This window comes from Boleophthalmus pectinirostris, unplaced genomic scaffold (assembly GCF_026225935.1).
Source record: "Boleophthalmus pectinirostris isolate CB_2022bp ecotype Guang Dong unplaced genomic scaffold, ASM2622593v1 HiC_scaffold_8, whole genome shotgun sequence".
Lineage (NCBI taxonomy): Eukaryota > Metazoa > Chordata > Actinopteri > Gobiiformes > Gobiidae > Boleophthalmus > Boleophthalmus pectinirostris.
Window position 1 is genome coordinate 16,694,420 of NW_026571515.1, and position 26,092 is coordinate 16,720,511.

The 26,092-nt window shown below is 41.3% G+C and overlaps 1 protein-coding gene across 1 annotated transcript; it reads right to left on the minus strand.

Moving 5' to 3' along the window:
* Nucleotides 1–249: 249 nt before the first annotated feature.
* LOC110158044 (myosin-7B-like) lies at nucleotides 250–26,028 on the minus strand. The gene is made up of 46 exons (XM_055165777.1): nucleotides 25,948–26,028; nucleotides 24,795–25,053; nucleotides 19,674–19,773; nucleotides 19,432–19,535; nucleotides 18,910–19,053; nucleotides 18,219–18,375; nucleotides 17,819–17,846; nucleotides 17,637–17,730; nucleotides 16,637–16,729; nucleotides 16,486–16,549; nucleotides 16,260–16,358; nucleotides 15,989–16,092; nucleotides 14,846–14,984; nucleotides 13,954–14,072; nucleotides 13,150–13,299; nucleotides 12,683–12,853; nucleotides 12,040–12,219; nucleotides 11,362–11,494; nucleotides 11,209–11,285; nucleotides 11,043–11,130; nucleotides 10,748–10,865; nucleotides 10,498–10,621; nucleotides 10,173–10,309; nucleotides 8,362–8,532; nucleotides 8,201–8,285; nucleotides 7,764–8,006; nucleotides 7,510–7,686; nucleotides 7,277–7,422; nucleotides 7,115–7,205; nucleotides 6,814–6,971; nucleotides 6,191–6,422; nucleotides 5,913–6,039; nucleotides 5,667–5,785; nucleotides 5,272–5,468; nucleotides 4,977–5,160; nucleotides 4,707–4,872; nucleotides 4,444–4,568; nucleotides 4,222–4,337; nucleotides 3,888–4,074; nucleotides 3,585–3,794; nucleotides 3,366–3,491; nucleotides 3,100–3,270; nucleotides 2,702–2,806; nucleotides 1,309–1,404; nucleotides 1,061–1,207; nucleotides 250–772 (listed from the first exon to the last, which is right to left on the minus strand). Exons 2-46 carry the CDS (start codon nucleotides 25,038–25,040, stop codon nucleotides 761–763), a joined length of 6,060 nt encoding a protein of 2,019 aa, XP_055021752.1. The 5' UTR covers nucleotides 25,041–25,053; nucleotides 25,948–26,028; the 3' UTR covers nucleotides 250–760.
* Nucleotides 26,029–26,092: the final 64 nt, after the last annotated feature.

The window sequence follows — 26,092 nt, forward strand, 5'->3', positions numbered from 1 at the left end:
TGTCAGCAGTAATGGGTTGAATACTTTGATTCTATGTGAAAAGATTGCGTGATGTGTGACTGGAATGGACTCTTCTGTTATAGGAAGTGAATTTTGATTTTGAAATATGAAAAGGGTAAGTTGTTTTATTTTTCTTTAATACCACGACCACCACTGCTTATATTCACTCCATCCTTTGTGTTTTCAGTTGAGTTGACAAATGCAGACTCTCAATTCAAATAGCAAATTATTTATTGCTGTCACCAAACAAATGTTTATTCCATAAATTAAAAAACATGCTGCCTTTTTCAAGACATTTTAAATATTGTTGCACTTATTTTTCCATAAGGCGTCACAGCAAACCGGCGTGCACACATCTGCACACTGCAAACTGATGACATAAACATGCATGTACATGTATGTAATTTCAAAACAGTATCTTAGGTGAAAACCTTTTACATATTATCTTGGTAATATCTATAGATTCTGGGGGAGTTTGTTGGTATGCGGACTGGTGCAAACAAAAAACATAAAACCTATAAACCAAAAATATGTTCATGTTCCTGAAGAACCATTTCAAAGCCAAACTGACACACAAATGCACAGCAAATGTGCCACAAACAGACCAAAATATTGAGTTATGTTCAGAAAAATGTGCCAATATTTTAAGAACATTTTCCAGGATTTTGACCTTAAATCACAAACACAAACAGGCTCAGAATAAAAACTAACAAAACTCAAAGATCCAACAAGTTCAAAAAACCACAGTGACAGTGTGTCTTCATTCCGCGATCTGTGGAAATAAAACAAGACAGATAAGATTAATAAAAAAAACAAAAAAAAAAAAAAAACAATTTCTGAACCAGGACTAGACCAGGTGGAATTGTTTGATATCATTATTGTTATGTAGTGGAATTAAAAATAGGACCATCAGGCACGTTTATTGACTTAAAGACTTCCCTTTGGCCAACCCCAGTGAAAAAACTGGTCCCTGAATACCAGAAGTACTAGTAATACAGGCTATTGTGGTATGCTCTGTGTACTTTAGTAGTATTCTTGAAAGCAGTGGTATTTTGAGTACCTGTGCTGTAACTTTAACAGTCTGCTCACGGGTTCTGATTCGCAGTTTGTTCACAGTTGTTTCTGCTATTTCCGCTCGCTCCTCAGCATCATCCAGCTCGTGCTGAATTTTTCTATAGCGAACAGAGTTGGAGGTCACCTGCTCCTCCTGGTGCAAAAAGACAGTAATACTCAGGATATAGAAGTATTACGTTGTGTACATACAAATGGAATAGTATAAAAGCAGTTGTATGATTGTGCAGTACTGACAGCGTTCTCGGCCTGTCTCTTGAAGCACTTCACTTTACTCTGAAGTTTGTCCACAAGCTCCTGCATCCTCAGCAGTGTTTTCCTGTCTTCTTCAGACTAGAAAACAGACATTTATTATATTTCCAGTCCACCCCTGTCCCCTGATACCTCCTCCTCAGCCACGTTTACCTGTCCTTCCCCAAACGGAAAATCTAAATTATACAGTATCATAAGTATTTGTCAAAAATAAAATAGTATAGGTTCATCTGAGCCTCCTCTCTTGTTGTTGCTGATGTGTAGTGGTAGCAGTATTTGTGGTGCTAGTCAATCAATCAATCAATCAAACTTTATTTATAAAGCACTTTTCATACAAAAATGTAACACAAAGTGCTTTACACAGATTAAAAACAATCCCACATTTCCACCCACCCACCCACCAACCCAACCCCCACAGCTGCCCAACTCGACACAACCAAACATCACAGACACCCAAACACCCAAACCCCCCCACACACACACATACACATTAACCTGCTAAAATACATAAAACGACACATAGTAAAATGTGAGGCTGAATACAGGCGAACCAGTTGAGAAAGCATCATCAGAGGAGCCGTCTACACCAGGAGCAGAGAGACGTCCACCACCACCAGGAACCACCACAGGAGCCAGGGGAGAGATGAAGCCCAAGCTCCAACTCTCCACCAGGAGCCCACGGGACAGACCCGACAGCTACAGCCGACCTCTGCTCCTGATGCAGAGGCTCCTACAGAGGAAACACTGCATATCCTAAAAATAAGTCTAAAATAAATAAATATAAATTAAAATGTGTATAGTAGAAACAAGTAAAAAATATGATATTTCATTCAAAAGCTAAGCTAAAAAGGTGGGTCTTGAGCCTGCTCTTAAAAACATGAACGTTCTCTGCAGCCCTGAGCTCCTCCGGCAGGCAGTTCCATAGACGAGGGCCACAGTACTGAAAAGACGCCTCTCCGTGAGTGTGTGTCCTGACTTTGGGAATGACAAGGAGCCTGCTGCCGGAGGAGCGCAGGGTCCGCGAGGGTTCGTAAGGTAAAAGGAGTTCTGAAAGATAAGAGGGCCCAAGACCATTAAGACATTTAAAACCAGTAAAAGAACTTTAAAATCGATCCTGAAACTCACAGGGAGCCAATGCAGTGATTTTAAAACCGGTGTAATGTGGTCCCGCCCTCTGGTCCTCGTCAGGACACGTGCTGCTGAATTTTGTAGTAATTGTAAACCTGAAATACTCTTTTTGGGAAGACCAGAGAGCAGGGCATTACAGTAGTCTATTCGACTGGTGATAAAAGCATGCATCAGCGTCTCGGTGTTGGCCAGAGAGAGAATGGGGCGGACTCTGGCTATGTTTTAGTACAATAGATTGTATTTGTAGTACCTGAGAGGTTAGCTCCTTCAGTCTCTTCTCGTAGCGTCTCACTCCTTTGTGGTACTCCTCACTCTTCTTCTGTTCCACCATCACTTCTGTTTGCAGCTCCCGCACCTGCAGAGAAATAAGCTGGGTCAGAACCAGAGTAGATTCTGCTCAAGGCCAGCACCACGTCTGTCCACCTGGGCCCCACTGAGTACAATACAACAGTACTCATATGTAAATGATATACTTCACTGGTTACATTTGATCCATCACTCAACACCTCTGGGGTTAAACCCCATTGGGAGAAGTGGACCTGAGCCAGGATGCTGATCAAGAGCACTTAGCTGGTTCTTCATTGTGCATGTTCCAGATTGGTGGGTGACCTTGAGAAAAACAGATTTAGACAGAGTTCTGGTACTTACGCGGTTTTCCAGCTTGAGTAGCTGTTTCTTGCCCCCTTTGAGAGCCATCTGTTCAGTCTCATCCAGTTTGAGCTGCAGTTCTTTCACTGTAACTTCCATGTTTTTCTTCAGTCGCTCCAGAAGATTACTGCTGTCCTGCTCCCTCTTCAGCTCCTCTGCCATCAGTGCTGCCTATGAGGCATTAAAACATCTACCATAACTACATTTGCATGTCCACAGTAGTAGTAGTATAACTTAGTTCATTCGAGGGGAAGGATCAGACTCACATCTGTGATGGCCTTTTTGGCCTTTTCCTCTGCACTCCTGGACTCAGTCAAAGCCTCATCCACTTCTCCACAGAGTTGAGATACATCAGTCTCAAGCTTCTTCTTCTGACTCACCAGACCTGTATTCTAAATAAGAAAAAAAAAAACTGATTCAAAACAAGTTCATATTCTTCTAAACAGACCTAGCTTCTTATACATGAGTGATCCTCTGTGCAGTACCTGAGTGCTCAGCAGGTTCACTCTCTCAGACACCTCCACCAGTTCGTGCTCGGCGCTCTTTCGTGCGCGGTCTGTCAGGTCCAGCACTTCTTTGAGCTCGTTCTTCTCTGCGCTCATCAGTGAACAGCGGCGCTCCAGCAGAGCGATCTGCTCCTTCAGCTGATTGGACGCTTGAAGTTTCTCCTCCAAGTCAACCTGCTGCTCCTTCACCTGAGACAGGATCAACATCAGACTATAGTCATCAGTGCAAAACACATTTACAATATCTAGAAGGTGATCAGAGAAATAAAGCTGGAGAATTACCTGGGTCTGTAACACTCTGATGACCCTCTGGCTCTCGGCGGCCTGTCGGTGGGCGTGGCTCAGTTGGATTTCCATCTCGTTGAGTTCTGACTCCAGTTTCTTCTTCTGTCTTTGTGCTTCACTGCGACTGCGACACTCAGCCTCCAGGCTAGTCTGTAGTGTCTCCAAAGCGTGCTGCTGGCTCCTCCTGGTGGACAAACACAAGTATTGCATTTTGGATGAGCACAATGTACCCTATATTCCTACCAGGATTAGAATGCTCATGAACAAAGCTGTAGGCAAAACTAATATTTAAGCATCAGTACTAAGTCTATAAAAGCTTAGGAGGCAGTACCGCAGGTTGTCAATTTCCTCGTCCTTCTCTGAAATCTTGCGCTCAATCTCAGACCTCACTTGCTGCAACTCCATCTGAACTCTGAGTGTCTTTGTCTCCTCATGCTCCAGAGTTCCCTGAAAATACAGTCAGAGTATATAAATGTCATAACATCTATAAAACATTCACCCCGCCTTTTGTCAAGTCCTAGATCTTGCACTTTTGCTCTGAACATCATAATACCTCTGCATCCTCCAGCGCTGCCTTGATATCGCTCTTCTCCACATCCAGAACCTTCTTCATCCTCTCCAGCTCCAGAATGGTCTTCCCTTCACGGCCCAGGTGGTCTGTGAGGTCCACAATCTCATCTTTGTCAACCAGAGAGCAGGGAGTCAGTCAGATGGCAGAAATAAAGCCTTATCCAGTTCCTTTTTTAGTGTTAGTGTGCTATATTTTATGTTTATAGGAATAAGTGAAGCAGCAATAGGAGTAGTTCATGGTTGTACCCTGCAGGTTTTTGTTCTCCCGTTTGACCGTCTCCAGTTGTTCCAGAGCCTCTTCGTAGCAGTTCTTCAGTTTGAATAGTTCGGTGCTGAGACTGCGGGACTCCCTCTGAGAGACCTCAAGCTCACTCTGGCTCTCCTCAAAACGTTGCTTTGCCTCTGTCAGTAACTGTTCACAAAGAAGGCCAGTAATAAGAGAAATAACCAGCAAAACTGATTCAGAGAAATGTGGATTAATTATAAAGGTCTTTCTGCACACAATGTGGTCCATACCTTGTCAAAGTTCCTGCTCTTTTTGTCCAGGGCTAAGGCGTTAGCATTAGATCTCTCTAGTTCCACTACCAGATCCTCAATCTCAGTCTGCAGTCGGACCTTGGTTTTGTCCAGAGAACAGCACTTAGCCTGCGATGTCTCCACTGCTTCCTCCAGAGACTGCAGCTTCACCACCAGCTTCTTCCTGAAACACAGAGGCGTTAGGGCGGCGATACATCAGACCCTTAATAGTCCAACAGGTCCACCAAAGAGACTGTGGTGAATATAAATATGCTCCATTTTACGTAGTTCTTACTTGGCCTCTTCCAGTTCCTCGATCCTCAGCACTGCGTCAGTCTCATACTTGGCTCTCCACTGCGCCACCTGGCTGTTGGCCTTGGACATTGCCCTCTGCAGTTCAGCCCGAGCCTCCTGCTCCTCCTCTAACTGCTCCCGAAGGAGGCTGCAATCATGCCGCGAGGACTGGACCGCGTGGGCTAGAGCCACACGGGCCTGAGACAACAAGTACAATCTTTAAGGATATTTCTTATAATCCATTATAGAATACTTGGCGCATTCTACAGTCTGAAATCTACCACAAAGTTACACTACACGCTCACAACCAAATTCATCTTATATATTATGTATCTGGACTGTACCCCATCACAACCTATGTCTACTGATTTAGATTCAGATTAGCCTAGCACTTACCTTGCTCTCCTCTTCCAGTTGTCTCTTTAAATCCTCAGAGTTCTGAGCTAGCCCTGCCTTTGAACGTTGCAGCTGACCAATCAGAGCATCCCGTTCCTCCAGCCGACGGCTGTACTCCGCTGCACCAACAGATAATAATTTGTTACATTTTATAAACGAGGTCTAACTCTGGAAATCTACATGGTGACTCATCAAAAACAAAAAAGTACTCAGTTCTCCTTAAACTAGGTCTAAATAATGTCATACCTGTCTCAGTGATGGCACGGGCCTTTTGTGCAGACATTTCTGTGAGTTGTCTCTGGAGGTCTTCAATCCGATTACGACTCTCGGTCAGCTGATCTTCATATGACCGGCACAACTTCTCTGTTGCACCCTGAAATCCCACAAAAACTGTTCAGGTCCTTGTTCAAAGTCTGTTTCCCTTTAGACCTGAATACATCCAACCAGGCGTAGTTTACCAAGGCTTATTACAAAGTGGTCCTAACATAGTTCTGGCTTGGTTACGGTTTGAGCCCTTATGTTACCTTGGATCTAGTGAGGGACTCCACATTGGAGGCCAGGTCATCTGCATGGAGCCTGGTCTCAGCCTTCTCTTTCTCCAGTTTCTGCTTGGCTCTCTGGAGGTTGTCGATCTGCTCACTCAGCTCAGTCACAGTGTCCGAGTGTTTCTTACGGAGAGTGGCAGCAGTTGTCTCATGGTGAAGCCCCGCCTCCTCCAGCTCTCTTCGCATCTTCAGGAAGTCCGCCTCTCGTTTCCTTTATGCACGAAATACACAACGAAAATAAGGCATGGCATACAAAGTCCTCAAACAACACGGGCACACTTGACAACTTCAATGTGAATAGCAAAAGTAATAGGGATCTTGGTTGAGTTTAGTGCAATCTGTGTGGCCAGAACTCTGCGTACTTCTAAGAGTAAATGGTGGTAAAATAGAGTTTTTCCACTTTCAAGGAACTCAAAGCATTTTACGTCAAGGAACCAATGACCCATTCACACACACATTTATACACCAGTGTACACAGACACTAGGGGCGAGGTGGGTTAAGTGTTGTGCCCAAGGACACTCAACAGGACACTGGTGGGTGTACAATAGCAGGTTCTAATTAGCTGAAGATGTCTATAGGAGGGCACAGGTGGGTATTGTACCTGTTGAGAGCAATCTGAGCAGCAGAAGCTCCACCCGCCTCCTCTAACTTCTCTCCCAGCTCCTCCAGTTCTCGTGCAATGTCATTCCTCTGCCGCTCAGCCTTCATTCTCCAGGCTCTCTCTGCGTCAAGCGCCTCCTCCAGCTCCTCAATACGTGTCTGAAGGATATGGTTCAAAATTTCTACTTAACTGACTTGATTGATAGAGCTATTTTTGACTGATTTCAGACTGTCACTATATAGAGATGGCGCCATTTTGTAATATTTAAATACATTTAAATAACTCAGATCCTGATACACACCTCAAGCTCTTTGATTTTCTTCTGCAGAGTAGCCACGATGCTCTGTTCATCCTCAAGTTTGGACTGAAGTTGGGCCAGCTCCCCATCTTTCCTGAGAGAGACCAGTGTCAAATCAGGTACAAACCATGACCAGTTCTGAAGTGGTATTTGAAATGAGCATACTTCTTGAGGCGGTCTTCCAGATCATCCTTCTGGGTCTCCAGGTCCCGTACTGACTCCTGGGACAGTTTGAGATCTCCTTCCAGTTTGCGACGAGTCCTCTCCAACTCCACACGTACCTTCTTCTCTTGTTCAAGGCTGCTCTCTACCTATGAGAGGTGAGATAGAGGAAAGAAAGATAAGAAAGACAGGGATTAGGTCAAATTTTCCTTACATTAAACTTAGAGAAAACTTACATGGTCCACTTGTTGTTCAAGTCTGGACTTGGTTTTGCACAGCACCGTGACCTTGTCCTCCTGGGTCTGCAGATCCTGGAGAGCCTGCTGATGGGCCTCCTGCAGAGCAGCCTTCTCTCGGCCTAGAACCAGGATCGACTCATCCAGAGTACACATTTCCTGAGAGAGGTTCTTCAGCTGAAACCAAGGGCAAAAAAGACTCAGATTCAATCCTGCAACAGACCTGTTTTGAGTCTGTCCTGGTTTGTGCTCACCTTGTTCTCCACCCCGTGTCTGTCTCTCTCCACTCTAGACAGGGTCAGTTCCAGCTGATCCACATCTCTCTTCAGTGTCACTACTTCCTCCTCCAGGACACGTTTCTTAGCTGTTAATGTGGCACTGACATCCTCCTCGTCCTCCAGTCTCTCCTGCATTTCCTTCAGTTTCTGGTCCAGGTGGATCTTTGACTGGATCAGCTGATTACACCGGTCCTCTGCATCTGCAAGATTATCTTGCTCCTGAAGAACAAGAAGAGAAGATGCTCCAGAACTACTTTCCCACACTTTCACAGAACTTAAACTAGCTGTGATTTCTATTGTTAGTTTATGGCTCTTTCCACTTGGTCAAAACCAAGTCCAAGCATTTTGTCCATAATGAAAAGTAATCCTCAAACCTCAAAAGACATATGTCAATACATTTGTGTGAGACTTACAGCCTGTAGTTGCAGGGCCAGGTCATTCTTCTCCTGAACAAGAACCACTTGGCGTTCCTCGGCCTCCCTGCGCTTTCCCTCAGACCTGAAAATACATAGTAAAAATCAGGGTGTAATCCAGTCAAAGTATGTTCAGATCTGGTTTTGATTCTGGTCTGTACTTGTCAAAGGCTTCCTTGAGTTTACTGAAGTCCTCATTAAGTGCAGCCAGTTCCTTCTCCACCTGCGCGCTCCGGAGTAAGGGGCGGAGTTTATAGAACAGCATCATCCACGGCCAGGTGCGCACAGAGAAGAAAGCACGCAGGTTGAACTGGATCACCACCACTGCATCCCTGAAGCAAACAGAGGGGTTAGGCCTCTCCCCTTAACAGAACAGCTCTCAATAATGTAATCTGACATCCTCATCTATGTGGTAGAATCAAATCAGTCGGTGAAGCACAGATTTTTTCAGTCAATTTTTCAGTCCTCTGTGTTATTATTACTTTTACCCATAAATCTGGATGTTTGTTTTGATATAGACAGACAGTGTTGGGAAGGTTACTTTTAAAATGTAATCCCCTACAGATTACAGATTACACACCCCAAAATGTAGTTTGTAACGTAATCCATTAAATTATTTAAAGTGAGTAACGTAATCTGATTACTTTGAATTACTTGATATTGTCATGTTTTTTTAAACGACATGAATGTAGCAATCACATCCTGAAATTCTTGTTTGTTGTCTTCAAATTGTCTGAGCCCAAATCTCCATGAATAAGAAACTGTTTGCTGTAGAGAAACAAAGACCATGATATCTTAATATAAGAGGTTTTGTCTGTTAAAAGACAGTAACAAGATAAGCTTTTCCTTCACCATATTAAAAAATATTATTGATAGAGAAATTATTTTTATATGAGATCACCTTAAATTATGTCAATCTACTGTTAGGTGTCATGTTGTTTAGACCTGGTTTAGTCCTGGTTTAGTCCTGGTTTAGTCCTGATTTTTAGACCTGGTTTACTCCTGATTCTAGTTCAGGTCTTTAGTTCTGGTTTAGTCGTGGTTTAGTCCTAGTTTAAACCTGGTTCAGTCCTGCTTTAGTCCTGGTTCAGTCCTGGTTTAGTCCTGGTTTAGTCCTGGGTTAGTTCTGGTTTAGTCCTGGTGTTAGTTCTGGTTTAGAGGCGCACAGGAGAAAGCGCGGTTTACGCAAGAAAACACGGTCCACTCGCGGCGCACGAGACGGCGGTGTCCGCGCAGTAATTACGGAAGGAGACGTGGTCCGCGGGTTCTCAGGTTAATGACGATGATGAAGATGTGTGTTTGTGTGTGTTTGTGTGCATGTCTACTCATGTGGCAGGTCACTATAGGACAGTAGTGCAGATATTATGAGTCTATGCAGGTTGTTTTCACCAGTGCCAGTAGCTCCTGTTTCACATTTAAGTTGTAGGCGATTTTATATTTGTTTTTTTTTTATATATATCTCACATCGGGAGAAGAATTTCCAAGACACAAATGCGTTTTTACCAATTCACTGCTGCTTCCACTGTGTGACTGACACCGCCAACTTTAATATGACGTTTACATCGCTCTTATTGCCCGCGTTCTGTTTGGGTTTCCGGCAATGAGTGAAATTACCGAAATAAAAAAAATAAATAAATGCGAGGTAGCACAAAATGTGAAAACAGGAAAATACCGCCTTGTAATCCACTTATTTCAGCAAAGTAACTGTAATCCAATTACCACTCATTGAAACAGTAACTGTAACTGAATACAGTTACTCATAATTTGTACTCTGATTACGTAACGGCGGTACATGTAATCCGTTACTCCCCAACACTGTAGACAGACCATGCATTTCTCTGCTAATATGTCTGTCAATCACGCTCACTGGAAATATGGGATATATCTATTTACATATTAAAGTAAAGTTTAGGAAATGTGTGGAGTTGGCTGGCCTGGCTGAAAGCATAGGCTTTCACAGGCTGGGACAGACCTGCGCAACATCATCTTGTCACGTTCCATCCTCATGAGTTTGCCACGACACATGGCCTGAACCGTGGTCAAAATCTCAGACAGACGAGTGTCCCTCATGTCCTCCAGCTGCCCCAGTAGCCCCGCCTTAAAGAACACCTGTCACAGGTAATACACAGGTACAACACAGAGAGGGGATTAAAACTATATCAGACATCTGCATACAGACAACATACAGACAAGAGTACCCGACAAGACACAAGAGAAAGACAGGAGCGAGGCAGGTAGGAGACAGGGGTGAGACAGGTGACATAAAGGTGAGGAACAGGGGTGAAGGTAAAGTGTACCTTTGTCTGTCCAAACTTGTACTGCGTGTGGTCTATGTCCAGAGAAGTGAGCAGTTTCTCCACAGCCTTCCTACTGTCCACAAACGAGTCCTCCGGGATGGCAGCTGGGTTCAGGATCCGATACCTGACAAAGAGTAGTAAACAGAAGTTTTAGACCTAGTTCAGACCTCGCTAAGTCCTGGTTTAGACCTAGTTCAGACATGGTTCACACTTCAAACCTGATGTAGTCCTGAACTTGAACTGGTCTTACCTCTGCTTAAACTCTGCATACAGGATCCTGTTGGGGAAGCCTTTTCTGCAGATACGGATTCCCTCTAAAACTCCATTACACCTGAGCTGGTGCAGCACCAGGAATGGTTCCATCACACCTGAGACAGAAAGAACCTGAGACTAAACACAGATCTACAGAAGGAAAGAGAACTGTGTAATTTGGTCTTTTGAGGGAAAGAATAACCTCTAACTATAAACTAATATCATGATGTGGTATAATAAATTAGGGCCATGCTAGGTACTGTATAAGAGTATAAAAACGTTCTGACTCTGACCTGGGTTCTTGGACTCGTTAGGAATGATGCAGCGGACAAAGTGTGGCTGTGTGCTGCGGAGATTGGCCATCAGTTTGTTCAGATTTTCCTAAAAATATTTAAATCATAATCAAAATGTAGCTAGCTTCAGTTATTGCATAAATCTCCAAATGTTTTGTGAACTGACTTTATGGAGCTGTGAAACGGTCTGGAACGACGCACCCTTCTTCTTCCTGGGCCTGGCTTCACCTTTAGAGTCCAATGCTGAGGACATTAACACAATATTATAATTTATTCAGAATAATTTATATAAATACAAGAACCTCATGGAGAAACTAACGCATGTCAGAGCTGATGTAGTTGTCAAAGAGTCCAGCCATCAGCTTGTTTGATGATTTCTGGAACAACGCTACCACTGTCTCGTTGAGGGGATCACGGTTCTTATCCAGCCAGCCAGTGATATTATAGGGAACCTGGAAGAACCAGAAGACCAGTTCATCCAAGGTTAGTCCTACGCTGGACCAAGTCTGTTATTCTTTAGTTTGGGTTTAGTCTTGGTTCAGGACTGTATGTCTATCCTTGTTTCCTTTTTGAACTTTGTTAAGTCCTGGTTTAGAGCATAGACACACAGTACACAGTGTAAATGGACATAGTCAACCCACTAGGCTAGAAAAACTGTCACTCTCTCTCTGTAATTGCTGCCATTAGCTTCGCCATTTTAGTCTTTAAATGTCTGTATGAACCCGCTCTAGATGACACTGCTTTTTATTTTTATTTCAGTATTTTGTCCATAAGTAAATTCCTATTCCTATTATGGAATTGACTCCAAATTCTTCCCATAACTGCAAGCCTCATGAGCTTCATTTGACTGGAGTCGAATGCCATGAGTAACGTCACACTCCCTTAGTCCACTTCGTTATACAGTCTATGGTTTAGGAGTGTTTTGGTGCTGTTTTAGTTTTTCTTTGACTAAGATTTCGTCCTGTTAGACCTGGTTTACACTGGTGCTTGGACTCACCACTCCTGCATAGTGGTTGAGCTCAAAGTGCGTTTCATATTTGCGTTTCTTGTCGGGTCGTGGTCGGAGGAAGTTAGGGGATTTTCCCAGATGATTGTCGTAGAGTTTGGTTTTGAAGCTCTGGTCCGTGGCCTTTGGAAACATGCACTCCTCCTCCATGATGGACAGGATTCCCATGGGCTGAAGACAGACAGATATGAGCAGAGTAAATACAGTTTATTGATACTTTGCAGCTGATTCCATCAACTTTCCCTAGGGGTGTGATGCTAACTGTAAGCACCACTCTGTCTGAAGCTCTGTTACTCAAGTTAAAATTCAATTTGAGCCTTATTTTAACACAATCAGATCAGAAACAACTGCAATTTTTCAGTTACTCTCACCTTTTGGTTAAAAAGAAAACACCTAAACAGAACCATGAATAGATCATATAGATCACAGGCTCCCGAAAATGTGCTGTGTACTGTGCATCTTTTGTATTTTTTCTTAAGTTTTCAGACAATCTAAACACCTTTTTGGTAGTTATGTGTGGATTGTGTCAACATGGTAACTAATAAATTCCAAAATATAAATGCATAAATACCCCTCCAGCGTGATGTCACTGCCAAGTAGGTTTACACTTTGTATATATCAGTGTTATTTGTACCTTCTCAATGAGATCGATGCAGGCCTGCAGGTCCAGCCCGAAGTCAATAAAAGTCCATTCAATGCCCTCAGTCTTGTACTCCTCTTGCTCCAAGATAAACATGTGGTGGTTGAAATACTGCTGCAGCTTCTCATTTGTGAAGTTAATGCACAGCTGCTCAAAGTTATTAAACTGAAACAAAAGAAGACAGGATTAATAGCAGGACTAAACCATCATTAAAAGTGCATTGTGTAACTTTTCTGGTGAAGGGTCCATCAAACCACCACCTGCTTTTCTTAATTGAGATGTTATTGCTTTGAGATGTTTCACAGTATGGCATTAACCTTTCTATTATTCAATGACATATCCATAGAAACACTACGATGATGGACACCAAACTTTTGGTCAGGACTAAACAAAGGTTAACCAGGCAGCCCCAAATGTGTAACTACATTATAAATCTGAAACAAGGTCAGAAAAATACTTACCTCAAAAATCTCAAAGCCAGCAATATCCAGGACTCCGATGAAGTACTGTCTTGGCAGAGCTGTGTACAAAGAGGAGTTGATGCGACCCACGAGCCACTTAAACATACGATCATAGGTCGCCTTAGCCAGAGCTGCCACCGCAAAGTACACCTGAAATACAAGAATCACAACAAAACTGAGTTACATCTTACAATCTTACACCAAGCCTTCTGGACATACTATATATACTTGTGTGTTTAATGAGACTTTGCAGTGGAGGGGTGTTCTGTGTATGACTGTTTAAGAATTGTCATGGTGAAAAGTTTTAAGATTGTCTGAAAACTCAGGAAAACACAAAATGTATTTAAACAAGATATTTTCAGGACTTGTCATCAATACGAGTGTTCATGGTCCTGTTTAGTAGTTTGATTTTCAACAAAAAGGTGAGAGTGACTGAAAACTGTTGGCTAATGCCTGCTTGTAATTTTATATGTGAGAGACTTGTTTAACAACACAAATCATCTCCTGTTGTAGATCCAGCTATGTCAGCTCTTTATGGTCAGATCGTGTTAAAATAAAACTCAGATTAAAGTCTAACAAGCCTCAGACAGAGCAGAGCCTACAGTTAGCGTCACACCCCCAATGAATGTTGATGACATCTGCTGCAATGTATCAATTCATGGGTTTAGCTTCCATTTATAAGTTAAATCTTGAGAACTTGAGAACACCCAAAGATAGAATATTTTGTTTTCTCATTCTGCAGCCCATGGACAGGGCGCTGTGTTTTGTCAGTTTTTTATTCACAGGTGTGTGAATGCTGTGTACCTGCTCCACTGTCTGTCCTTTGACGATGTACTCGTTGCCCACTTTGACCCTGGGGTTCAGCAGACCCTTCAGCAGATCTGCAGAGCTGATGCCCATCAGGTATGCTGCTTTGTCCACACCTGGGCACAGACACATGTACACTTCAGACACAGAACACACACATAATACAAAGGTACACCATTTTCTCCACAACAATTAAATACCTAGAGGTGGAAGAAGCACTCAGTGTTGTTACTTAATGGTGCATTATGTAACTTTTATTTATGTCCGTCACCTCCTTGTTTCTAAGAATATATTGCTCTGCCTGGAATGTTCCACAGTATGACATTAAACAGCTCTAACTTACATTTATTCAATTATAGGTGGTTTTATGACTAAAAAATTCTAAGAAAACAGTCATTCTGGCTGCAAGTGGGGTGGCCTCTCCACAGATCTGACCTATAACTTAATCTGGTTTGGTCTCCATGGCGTTCTATACTGTGAAACATTCCAGACAAAGCAATAACATTGCCATAAAGACCCTCCACTAGAAAAGTTACACAATGCAGCTATAAGTAAAAAAAATACTCAAGAATAAATCTACTCAAGTAAAAGTAAATGATTTAAAATACTTAAAAAGTAAAAAGTAAAAGTATTTTGTGGAGATTCTGAGACCCTCTAAGGCCTAAGGCTTCAAATGTAATGATTTTGATAAAGATTTGTGATGAAACAACTGAATCAATACATTTTTGTTTGCTCCAAAGTGCAAACATGTTAAAAATAAACCCCTCAGGTCTCAAACAATGACAAAAAATACTTTTACTTTGTTATGTTCTACCACTGCAAATATCTGAGTAACAAAAGACCAAAAACAAAATAATCACAGCATTTCAACAGGATGAATCAGACTCACTCTCTGTCCCGTCAGCCTCAGCCTGCTCCTCTCTCTGTTTCTTCTTGAACTTCATGTTTCCAAAGTGCATTATGGCCCCCACTATTTTATAACAGCCGTACTTTTCCTCCACCGTGAAGCCCAGGATGTCCATGGCATGCTGCAAAACAAAAGTGAGGTTTAACAAAGCTGTGTTCAGTGAACAAAAAGATGATTGTTAATGTATTGCTTTATCTGGAAAAGGCATACAAGCATCTTCACTATAATAGTTATGATTTGATTGATGATTATGATTAGAGTTATAATGTAGCGGGCTCTCGCTCTCCCAATTGTGCTTTGTGTTTTGTTCGTCAAAAATGTGTTTGTCTGAATGTTCTTCTCATCAGTCTATGATCTATGGTTATTGTAGTGGTTGCTGATTATGTTATTTGTTGTGTCTGTGCATGTAAATGTTGTCCTTTCTTGTACTTTCATGTTTGTCCTGTCTTGTCTACACATGGGGTAGAGAGAAACATAATTCTGATTCCTTTGCACACTACCAGTCAAAAGTTTTAGATCACCACACTTTCATCATCATCATTCAATCATCAAAGTTTCCACCTTTGGCAGATATAACACCTGAACACACTCGTGGCATTCTTTTTACAGTATAAATCAAATATTCTTCAGAAAGTTCTTCCCAAGTCTGTTAATTTAAGTAAAGACTACTCGATTGTTTTTAAATGTAGAATGCTTCAATTTGTGGCATTGTTTTAATATTTACTATCTCTTAAAATTTGCATTAGAATTAGCATTGAGACACTAACCTCTACCTCTCTAAAAATAGAAGTGTCCTCCCTTGAAGAATTCATTTTATTTATGTAGTTTTTAACATGTCAGTCCACATCTACCCAGAACTCTCTGTTCACTACCTTATCTTTAAATATTTAATCATGTTAGCGTGACTTGCCAAAAACTTCATAGAGATAAAAAAGGACAGGAAGTAGTCACACTAACAGGTTTAACATTAACTCGTTTTCATTTTTGAATAACAATGTTTAGTACATGCATATTTGATGTTTTGTTTAAAGATGTACTATGTAACTTTTTATGTGGTTAATACTGAATCTTAAAGTCACCCGCTCTGGTTTAGGTTAGCTGAATAGAGTTTGATTTGACTCTTACATCAGTGAGTTTAAGCTCCTCTCCGTCGTTGATGCTTTCCACAGTGGTTACCCCCTGAGAACAGAAGTGGTAGTCATACGGGTTTGTGGTCACCAGCAGCATATCTGTGAATTATGAAAATATCAACAATAAATAAAACAGTATTAACAATTGCTTTAACATAATACATTTATTTAAAGGATTGTGTTGCTCTGGTTCCTGACTGGACAGTAGTAATGAAGGGGTGGGGCTTGGATGTTTTTGTACACTGCTGTTGAGTGAGTAGGGTCACCTTGTAACTCTGGCTTCTGATTGGACAGAATCTGGTAGTAAATGTGGTAGCTCCTCTCTCCCGCCTGCTGAAACACGACTCTAGACTTTTCCAGGAGATCTGAGACAAAACATACAAGCTCAGTAGTCAAGTAAGATGTAATAAACACTTATATAGAATTTAAGATAATGAGATAGGGAAAACAATTAAAACATATGCACAATCTTTTGGTAATAAACACACTCACAGATGTCAATATCAGCTGAAGCCAGTTTCCCAGTTGTTCCAAAGTGAATCCGGATAAACTTTCCCTTAAATGGAATATATAATAATGATTAATGATAATATTAATTCCCCGCACTGTAATGGCTTGGGGTTCAGTACAAAATGACTCATACAAAGCGTGAAGAGTTGTCATTGCGAATGGTCTTGGCGTTTCCAAAGGCCTCCATGGCAGGGTTAGCCTCAATGATCTGGTCCTCGAGAGAACCCTGAAAAAGTCCAGAGAACAGAGTAAGAGCAGATCTGGACCAACTTTTATCAATCAAGTGTGTTAAGACATTAAGATGTTATTTCTATGACTTTTCAATATTAGCGTTAACAATATTATTAGTAATTAATATTATTACACAGAAAATATTGAAGGGGGGGTCGTTGTGTCCTTAGGCAAGACACTTCACCCACATTGCCAAGTATGAAAGTGTGGTCAGAGGCAGTGGTGTAGTTTGGATTTTTTAAGTGGGGGTACGTGATTTGTGATGTCATGAACCCCGCCCACCTAACCCCCCCAGTCTACGCGGGCGCATCGCTGGGCCCGTCCCACCACTCAGTCCTGGTTCAGTTCTGGTTTAGTTCTGGTTTAGTCCTGGTTTAGTCCTGGTTTAGTCCTCGTTTAGTCCTGGTTCAGTCCAGGTCCCCTCATATCACAGGTCACTATAGGACAATACTGGATACATCATAAGTTTTCACCATTGCTAATAGCTCCGGTTTGATATTTAAGTGGTAGGATTTTTTATATTTGTTATTTTTTATATTTTACATCGGGAGAAGTGGGTGGACGGCGTACCCCCGCATACCATGCCCACTACACTCCTGGTCAGAGGGCCAATTGTGGAGATTGTCAACCTTGCTTCCATCAGTCTACCCCAGGGCAGCTGTGGCGAAAACAGCAGCTTGCCACCACCGAATGTGTGAATAACGCACTGTAAAGTGCATTGGGTGTCTTGAAAGGTGTTATATAAATCCAAAGATCAATGCATTAATAAGTTTTGACCCTCACAAGATAATATCTATCAAGAAAAAAGGGACCATTTTGATTTTTATTTAAATCCCACAAACATGACCTAATTGTGTCCCCAGAAGCGAAATAGCTATAACTGAAGAGTTGTTTTTACTCACTCCTTTCTTGATGTTCTCTCCTAAGGCTGCGATGATGGCAAAGTACTGGATCACTCTCTTTGTGTTGACAGTTTTCCCAGCACCAGACTCACCGCTGAGATAAAACAGTGAGAGATAGATGAGAACATTCAACCAGGATTTATTACACATTATGAAAATATGGATTAAAATAACAAACATACGTGATCAGCATGGACTGATTGTCACGATCTAAACAAAAGAGATTTAAAAAAAGTGATAAATACATGGGTACAACAGACACTCATTTCATGGAACACTGCGTAACTTTTCTAGTGGAGGGTCTGAAACCTTTCCCTGGAATGTTTTGTGGTGTGACATTAAACATATCCATATAACATTTATTGTTTATGTGTGTTTCTATTGCTTAAAAATACAATAATCCTTTCTGTGAATAGGGGAGACTCTCCACAGATCTGAATTGTAATGTAACATAGTACTGTAACCTGCTTGTCTAGATAGGTTTAATCTATACTATGGAACTTTCAAGATAAAGCAATAACATTTCCATGGAAACAAGCAGCTCTCCACCAGAAAAGTTGTGCAGTGCATCTTTAAACTTACTCTGCAGCAGATCAGTGTAAGCGTTGTCGGCGATGGCGTAGATATGGGGCGGAGTCTCAGTTCTGCGACGCCCCTTATAACCTGTGATGACCTGCTGAGTGTAAACTGGAAGCCACTTATACGGGTTCACAGTGACGCAGAAGAGACCTGAGTACGTCTAGAGCACATAGAGAGAACATGAAAGAGTGATGCTACTTGAAGGGCCCATATCACGCTATTTTCTGATCCTTGTTATAATAGCGTTTCCTCATCAAAAACATAACTGGAGCTGTGTTTTTTTCATTCACATATTTATTCCGTAAATCCTACATATTTATGCTGAGTTCTTCTCTCATGATATGTGGTGAATCAGGTAGTGCTCCATTGTGTTTTTAAACTTCATACACCATTATTAGAATCGTTTGGGTGATTTCAACCCTTGAATTTTCAATCTCTACTTAACAGAGGGTAAAAGGAGCTGTTGTAATAATAAAGGGTCAATCATGTGTGAACGAAACAAAACACAACTTCAGGTATGATTTTGAGGAGGTAACAACATTATAACATGGTTTAAACTTCACAAGAAACGTACTATAGGCCCTTTAATGTTTTGGTGTGAACTTATGGTGTGGTATTTGAATTAAATGCATAGGTCATAAAGCTGAGTTTTTGTTTCTGTGTGTTTATAGGGCTCAGAGTGTATGCTTCTTACATAAATCATCCACATGGCGTATCTTCTCTTCAGGTTGAACAGCACTGATGGCTCATTGAGGTGAGTTAACATGGCCATGTCTTCAATCATGTCAAACTTTGGAGGATTCATTGGCTGCAGGTCGTCCTCCTTAACTAGCAGGAACTGAGCCATGAACAAGAGCCAGTGTTAGGACCATGGGGAGGACCAGACCAAGAACAGAGTCAAGATCAGATCAGACCAGAACCAGAGTTATAGAGGACAGAGTTGCATGTAAAATCCCTCAGTCATCCAGGTAGAATACATGGCAAAGGAGATTCAATTTGTCAACTGGACAAAACTGTTGAGTTCTGTTCAGAAGAAGCAGATTCTTCAGTTCTGAACTTTCCAGTAGACAAATTGAATATTGTTTACCAGAGTACAGAGTTATTTCATAAACTTTAAAACATGAGACTAGGGATCTTGTTAAAATGATAGACAGATAGATGGAGAGACAGAGACAGAGACAATGACAACGAGTTTAGCATGTAGAGTGTGATTTACCCGTCCATCCTTTGTCTCCACAGTGGATTTGTCCCCATTTAATTCTCGGATCTCGACCTCGACATAGGCCTCCACCTCATCAGCCATCCACACCCTCTTAGTTCCTTCAGAGAACAAGGAAAACAGGTCTAAACCAAAACTATACCAGGTCTCAATAAGGACTAAACATTGTCTAAATCAGATAAAGCCACTTTAAATCAAGCCTAGGCCCGGTCTTAACTAAATCAAGGCCTAAATCTTACCATCAAAGGCCTGGGCCTTGGCTGCCAGCTGCTCCAGGTTTGTAAGCCTGAGGAAACGAGCGGCTTCCCCAAACTCTGCCATGTCGAGAAAGCGCGACATCTGTGAGAGAGAGAAGAAGGTGAAGAAGGAGAAAAGCTCAGAAGAACATGGAAGACTCAGACATGTCACTGTAAACATAAAGATTAATGTTCATGTCAACACAGACTAAAGGACTAAGGTGAGAAGGATGTATTTGGTGTTTGTATTACTCTCAAATACTTGTCAGCATTTTCACGGCAGTACATTTCAATACAACTAATAACTAATGACAGAGACAAGACTCCCACCAATCATGTCAAGGCACTAAACACCCACAGTACATTTGCCTGTCCAATCAAAACACACAGGCTTTGAAAAGAATGTAGGAGGAATTGGCATCCAGTAAATCAGCTGCTGCTACAGTTATTAGTTCCTGAAATAGAATATATTTGTTTTAATAACACCGATGCTTTACTCACTCATTGAGGCATTCTGAGAAACAAATATATTTTACCCTCTGTTATGCAAATTTTTTGGATTAGTCTGACTCCACTAGTTCGGTCTAAGGGGTATTTTTAGACCAGGTCCAGATCTCGGCCTAATGGTCTTTGTCTTGCTCTGATGAACAGCTCCATGTGGCTCTGTGTGCACAGCAGCTGATACCCCACTGAAATCCCTCTAAACCTGGAATAAACCTGCTCTATGGCTGCTTCTAAGCCCTTGGACAAAATCTATCTCGTGCTAAACCCGCAGAGCTGGAATGCCTCTGGGCTCACATCAGACCTGGTCTTGGGTCAGGCCTGGTCCCGGATCAGACCTGGTCCTGGGTCAGACCTGGTACAGGTTTCCTGATATGATATTTAATGACATGAGATCCAAGCACACACAGAGGCTTGGGGCCAGTGTTGTATTTATGGACTTCATCAGCCCCAGCTGATGAAGAAAGAGACTGGAACCAGTTTTGACTTGCTTCAAAGCCTCCACAGGTGAACTACTGCAGTAATCCAAACTACTGAACTGTACATTTCATTTTCAGTCTTTAGAAAAAAAAACGAAAAAAAAACTTGATGTTTCAGTTTAGTCCAGCACACCCTTCCAGTGGTTCACCTGTGCAGGTGTGGTTGAGGTTTAACACATATCCTTTGATAAAAAAAATAACTAAACCTAAAATATAAAGTCTTAAGAATGGATGATAGAAAATTGGCTGAAAACATGCAGAAATTGTAAAAGAAAAGATTTTAACAAATAAATACATTTAAATACAATTCTTTTGTTGGTCTAATTGGATCCATGTTGCATCCAAGTGCATCACTCTACATCCTTACACTCACCTTGCTCTGCTGGTTCTGGTCCCAGTCTAGTCCTGATTTGTGTTACTGTGGTATTGGTTTGGACTGGTTCTGGTGGATTTTCCAGATCCAAGTCTGGATTGGACACTTCTCTCTGGCCTTTATAACCTCATGTTGATGGTCATGTGACCTGAGCGCTGTGTTTTGATTGGTTGGTTCAGGGGAGACCTGTAAAAGGCTTTGTCTCTATCTTTGGAGGCTGACCACATTTTACTGTCCATCCGTCCATACAGCACCCTCCAATGATATTGTGTCCTTTAGATTTATTATGGACTTCATTTCTATACTTCTGCAGTTCTTCTCTATCAGGGATTCATGAAGATTTTTGGTCACTGGAACCATTTTCCTGACAGTACAAAGGAACTAGATTGGTACATGTCCTTTTCAGTGTTGAATGATGAAAAGTCTTTTCCCTACGTTGAAAAAAAAAGACAAAAGATTTTATTTCATATCAAAGTGGGCTGTGTTTACATTTTTCATTGTTTCCCATTGATATTTTATGCAACATCTCATCTAAAAAATTGAGATACCCACATACTTGATACTTCATATACTGCACCACATAATATCACTGAGCCTGTATATATGTGATGAAACACTTATAACATACACATAAATCTGTCTCATGTGTGTGCTCTGTCTGCAGTTATTAGATAGTTCCTCTTTATATGATCTATATTTGAGAAATGAACCTGTTCAGTCACTCACCACAAACTTACTCTCTGTCCTCCATCCCTCCATCCCTCCATCTCTCCTCCCTTTGTCAGGCCCAGTGCATTTCTGTAACCCCACCCATCCCTCTCTCTCCTTCTGTTATTTTACTACTCAGTCAGAGATCGAAGTATTGTAATGGACACCTCTCCTACACACACACACCTCTCTCTCTCTTTCTCACCCCCCCTCTCTCTCTCTCTGTCCTTGTGTGTTTGAAGATCCATCATCAGCTGTTCCTCTCTTCCTCTTTCTAGTCTTTCTATGTTTTGCTGCATGTGGACCTGTGTCTGTACTGTCACTCTCCTTCCCTCCATCTCAGATCAGCTGTCTGTTTGTAATAAACCCTGGGTCTGTCTGTCATGAGTGAATTATGACACTGCTGAAATGCTGTTTGTCTCAATTACTAACACACAGTGAGGTTTCCAAGAAGCACAAACAAAGACGGGACAATGGCCTCTGTAGATTCAAGGGACCACCAGAAGGAGGACCAGGAGCTTCAGAGAGGTGACAGAGTGCAGCAAAATGGTTTTAGGCTAGATTCCTGGATTAATGTGAGTGTGAGTGTGTAGTTGGTTATCCTCCAGTTCTTTAAAAAATATTTTTAAAAGTACATGCTGAACAGATCACTGTATGTGCTGACCTGAATTTGAAATTATGTATTTATTTCATGTGTGAACACTTCTCTTCAGGCACACTGATGGGGAGAGAGAGCTGTTCTATGATACGTTCATAACATGTACCCAGCTGTCATCATGGTGATGTGATTTCAAGACATTTTATAAAAGTATGTTATTGTTTTTCCACCAAAAATGACAGCAGGGTTGGGCAATATGGCATAAACACCCCATTTCCCATGGTGTTGATGTAATAAAAACATTTCTTTTTATTCAGTTTTAAATCCAATCCAATTTATTCCTGCCAATATCTTTCCAAACCACACTATTTTCTACCACAGAATAGGCCACTAGACCATGTTAACAAAAAGCAATTTGAACAATCTGCAAATGATTTCATTTAATAAGAGAGGAATGGCGAGATGAGGGCCAAACCTCTAAACCAGGAATAAAACTGAATATCTGTTGCAGCTTCACTTTTCTGGGTTAACTCTTTTGTGTCTTTAGTGGTGTTTGTGTCTCAGTTACAAGGCCTAATCTGCCCTGTGTTTTCTGAGAACTTTTGCTCTAAATAATTCTCAAACAGATTCACAGAAGCCCTTTAGACACACACACACACACCTTCCTGCCATGTGCCCACACATATGTGACATGGTCCATACCTCCACACTAATCCACTCAACTATTTATACTCTGTCCTTTCAAAATAAGAGCGTGATGTAAAGCTGTTGTATGAAGTTAATCCATAGCAGATCTGAGAGCACTGGAAAATCATGTGACAGGCTAACTCCATAAACCACAAGCAAAACTATAATGGGAGGATAAATACTGTACAAGCCTACTGTACACAGTCATTACATAAGATGTGTTCTAATCAGGATGTCAGGGAGAGGCCCTAAAGGTGCACTAGGTAACTTTGTGCTTGGGGGTCCCTCACCAGCTTGTTTCTATGGATATGGTCACCGCTCTGCCTAGAATCTTCAACAGTGTGACATTAAACAGCTCCACCTAACGTTTATTAAATTACAGGTGGTTTTACAGCTCAAAAATGGCTAAAACAGGCAGTCAGCATCAGCAGAGATGCCTCTCCACAGATCTGACCTGTAACTTGGTCTGGTTTGGTCTCCAGGCAGATAGAAAGGTTTAATGTCATACTGTGAAACATTCCAGGGAAAGAAATAACATCTCCATGGAAACAAGCACTTGACAGATCCACCACCAGAAAAGTTACACAATGCACTTTTAAAAGAAACTGTGCTTTTTACAACATAACAGTCAGGCTAGGTCAGTAAGAGACTTTGCCCACATAGGCTGCTAGATCGACCTCTTTCCTTGAGCAAGACGTCTTATTATTAATAGTAGAGATGGATACACGGACTGTATAAAGAAGTTTTACAGTCTATGGGTGGGAGTACTTATATTTACTCAGTTACATTTAGAGTACTTTTCTAGCTGCATACTCCTAGTTCAGTAATATTTTTACTGAAGTAACTACTCTTATTTGAGTAAAGGTTTTCACTGTGAGTAAGTCTACTAGTGACAAATCTGACAATATTGACGACAATATGAAATTATAAATTTCGTTAGCCTAATAGCATAGTTGCCTAAGTCATATTTGAAAGTTTTCGGAAGAAAAGAAAAAAACACATTTTTTAGCAAGCACATTGGTATTTTTTATTAATACTGTACAGAGATGACTAAGGAAGAAAGTGATTTTAGACTCTAACAAGCATTCTGAGGTTGAGGACACAGGCAATAAGGCAGTATGATGCAGCAGTGGTAGGAGAGTAAAGTAAAGGCAGATATCACAATTTGGCCAAAAAAAAAAAAAAAAAGACTCAGACAATTATGCTATTAGGCTAATGATTTGTGATTTTTGCACTGTTCCTTCAGATATGATTTAGTTTTTCAAATTTTTCAGTCTGTACTACGAAAATCCCACATTGTATGCAATATATAAAGGTGCACTGTGTAACTTTTCTAGTGGAGGGTCCGCCATCTGCTTGTCTCTTTGGAAATAATTTTATTGCTTTGTCTAGAATGTCCCACAGTATAGATTAAACCTACTGTATCTATCACGAGGAAGACAAGCAGGTAACAGCACTACACTACATTACAATTCAGATCTCGTAATGGATATGTTTAAAGTCATATCATGGATTCCAGGCAAAGGAATAACATCTCCATGGAGACAAACAGGTAGCAGGTCCTCCACCAGAAAAGTTGAGCAATGCACCTTTATGTAGTAGATTTTCCAACTTAGTCTTACTTGAGTATTTTCTTTTACCTCTGCTTCTATGTGAGTAATATTATTTTGAAGTAACTGACTCTTACTTGAATACTATATTTGGCTTCTCTCCCCCCGATTATGTTTTGTGTGTGTTGGAGCTTACAGATGCTGTGAGCAATAATGGGCTTCAAACACCTTTCTCACTGATGCAGACTTGTCACAATAGGTTTGGATTGTGGGCTTCAAGCTGGTTTTGGTCTCCTTCTGTTCAGATCCTGATCCGGCCGGTCCCTCAGAGCAGAACAGCTGTAGTTTATCACTGGAGTTTATCATGTTATGTGGACCCTGACACTTCAGAGTGCCCCCCCAGGACCACATTCCTCCTGGCTCCAGCTCAAAGCTCCAAAATCCCACTGGAACTTGGGACCGAAAGGGGCACATGGCTCGGACACATCTGTGACGTGAACAATAGACGACGTTATTTATAGGCCTGACTCACTGCTACTGTAAAACTACTAGGCTACTTTACCTCAGCACAGTTAAAATGTTATTTATCCAGTTAGCCTAAACACTTTTAGCCCTTGACTGTATAAAGAAGTGGAATATGGGAGTGTAACGTCACCCAGACAAATGAAGCTCACGAGGCTCACTCCTCACGAGGAGCAAATTTAGAGCCAGTTCCATATCAGAAACAGGAATTTATTTAGGACAAATAAAAAAATAAAAAAACACCAGGATCATGTAGAGCAGGTTAATATGAACATTTTAGACCAAAATGAGGAGTTTCACAAGAGCAGTTACGGAGAAAGGGATGACGTTTTTGTGAATAGAAACCTTTAATAGATCCGTGATTGGAAACAGAGTTGATAGAACCGGAAGTGCGCCCGTGCTCACTTCCTGTTTGGGATGCGGCAGCTAAACATGTTAGTATAATAAATCTTATCCAACCCAAAACATGCTAGACAGGTCTTCAGGAAGAACAGTTGACAGATAAGGCCAATTAAGTACAATCAATCAATGAACCTGCCGCAGGGACTACAGGTGGAAATTAGCACTGGTGCTACAATCTGGTCCAATGCACCTCTCTTGTTAAGGTTAATGTAAAAATTGTCACTCATTAAATAAATAAATATATAAATAAGTAAATAAATAAATTAAGTTCTTATTATAGAACTCTACGCCTAACGAAAAAAAAAAAAAATTGGTGGCTAGCAGGTTAGCTAAGTCCATTTATACAGTCTAAACTTTTGCCCAAGTCTTTAAGTATTTTTAAACTGGATTATAAACTGTTAAATCCAGTGTTCCAGGAGCCAAATGTAACTGTACATTTTAGTAAACTGCTACTTACTTTTTTTTTAAACTTGTAGTCCCACTGCTTTGACCAATATTCCTGATAATTGATTGGAACTTGTTGCAGCGGCGTCCTCCAGTCAATTATTCCTCATCACCAGTAGGGGGCAGACTGGTAGCGAGTCCTCTCAGAAATTTGCATA

Coding starts and splice junctions, on each gene's coding strand:
- LOC110158044 (XM_055165777.1), bottom strand. CDS start 25,040: ATGTGCCCCTTTCGGTCCCAAGTTCCAGTGGGATTTTGGAGCTTTGAG. Junction 14,985..15,988: donor AGGAGCTTAAACTCACTGAT/GTAAGAGTCAAA, acceptor TTTGTTTTGCAG/CATGCCATGGACATCCTGGG. Junction 14,073..14,845: donor TGAGGCTGACGGGACAGAGA/GTGAGTCTGATT, acceptor GTCTGTGCCCAG/GTGTGGACAAAGCAGCATAC.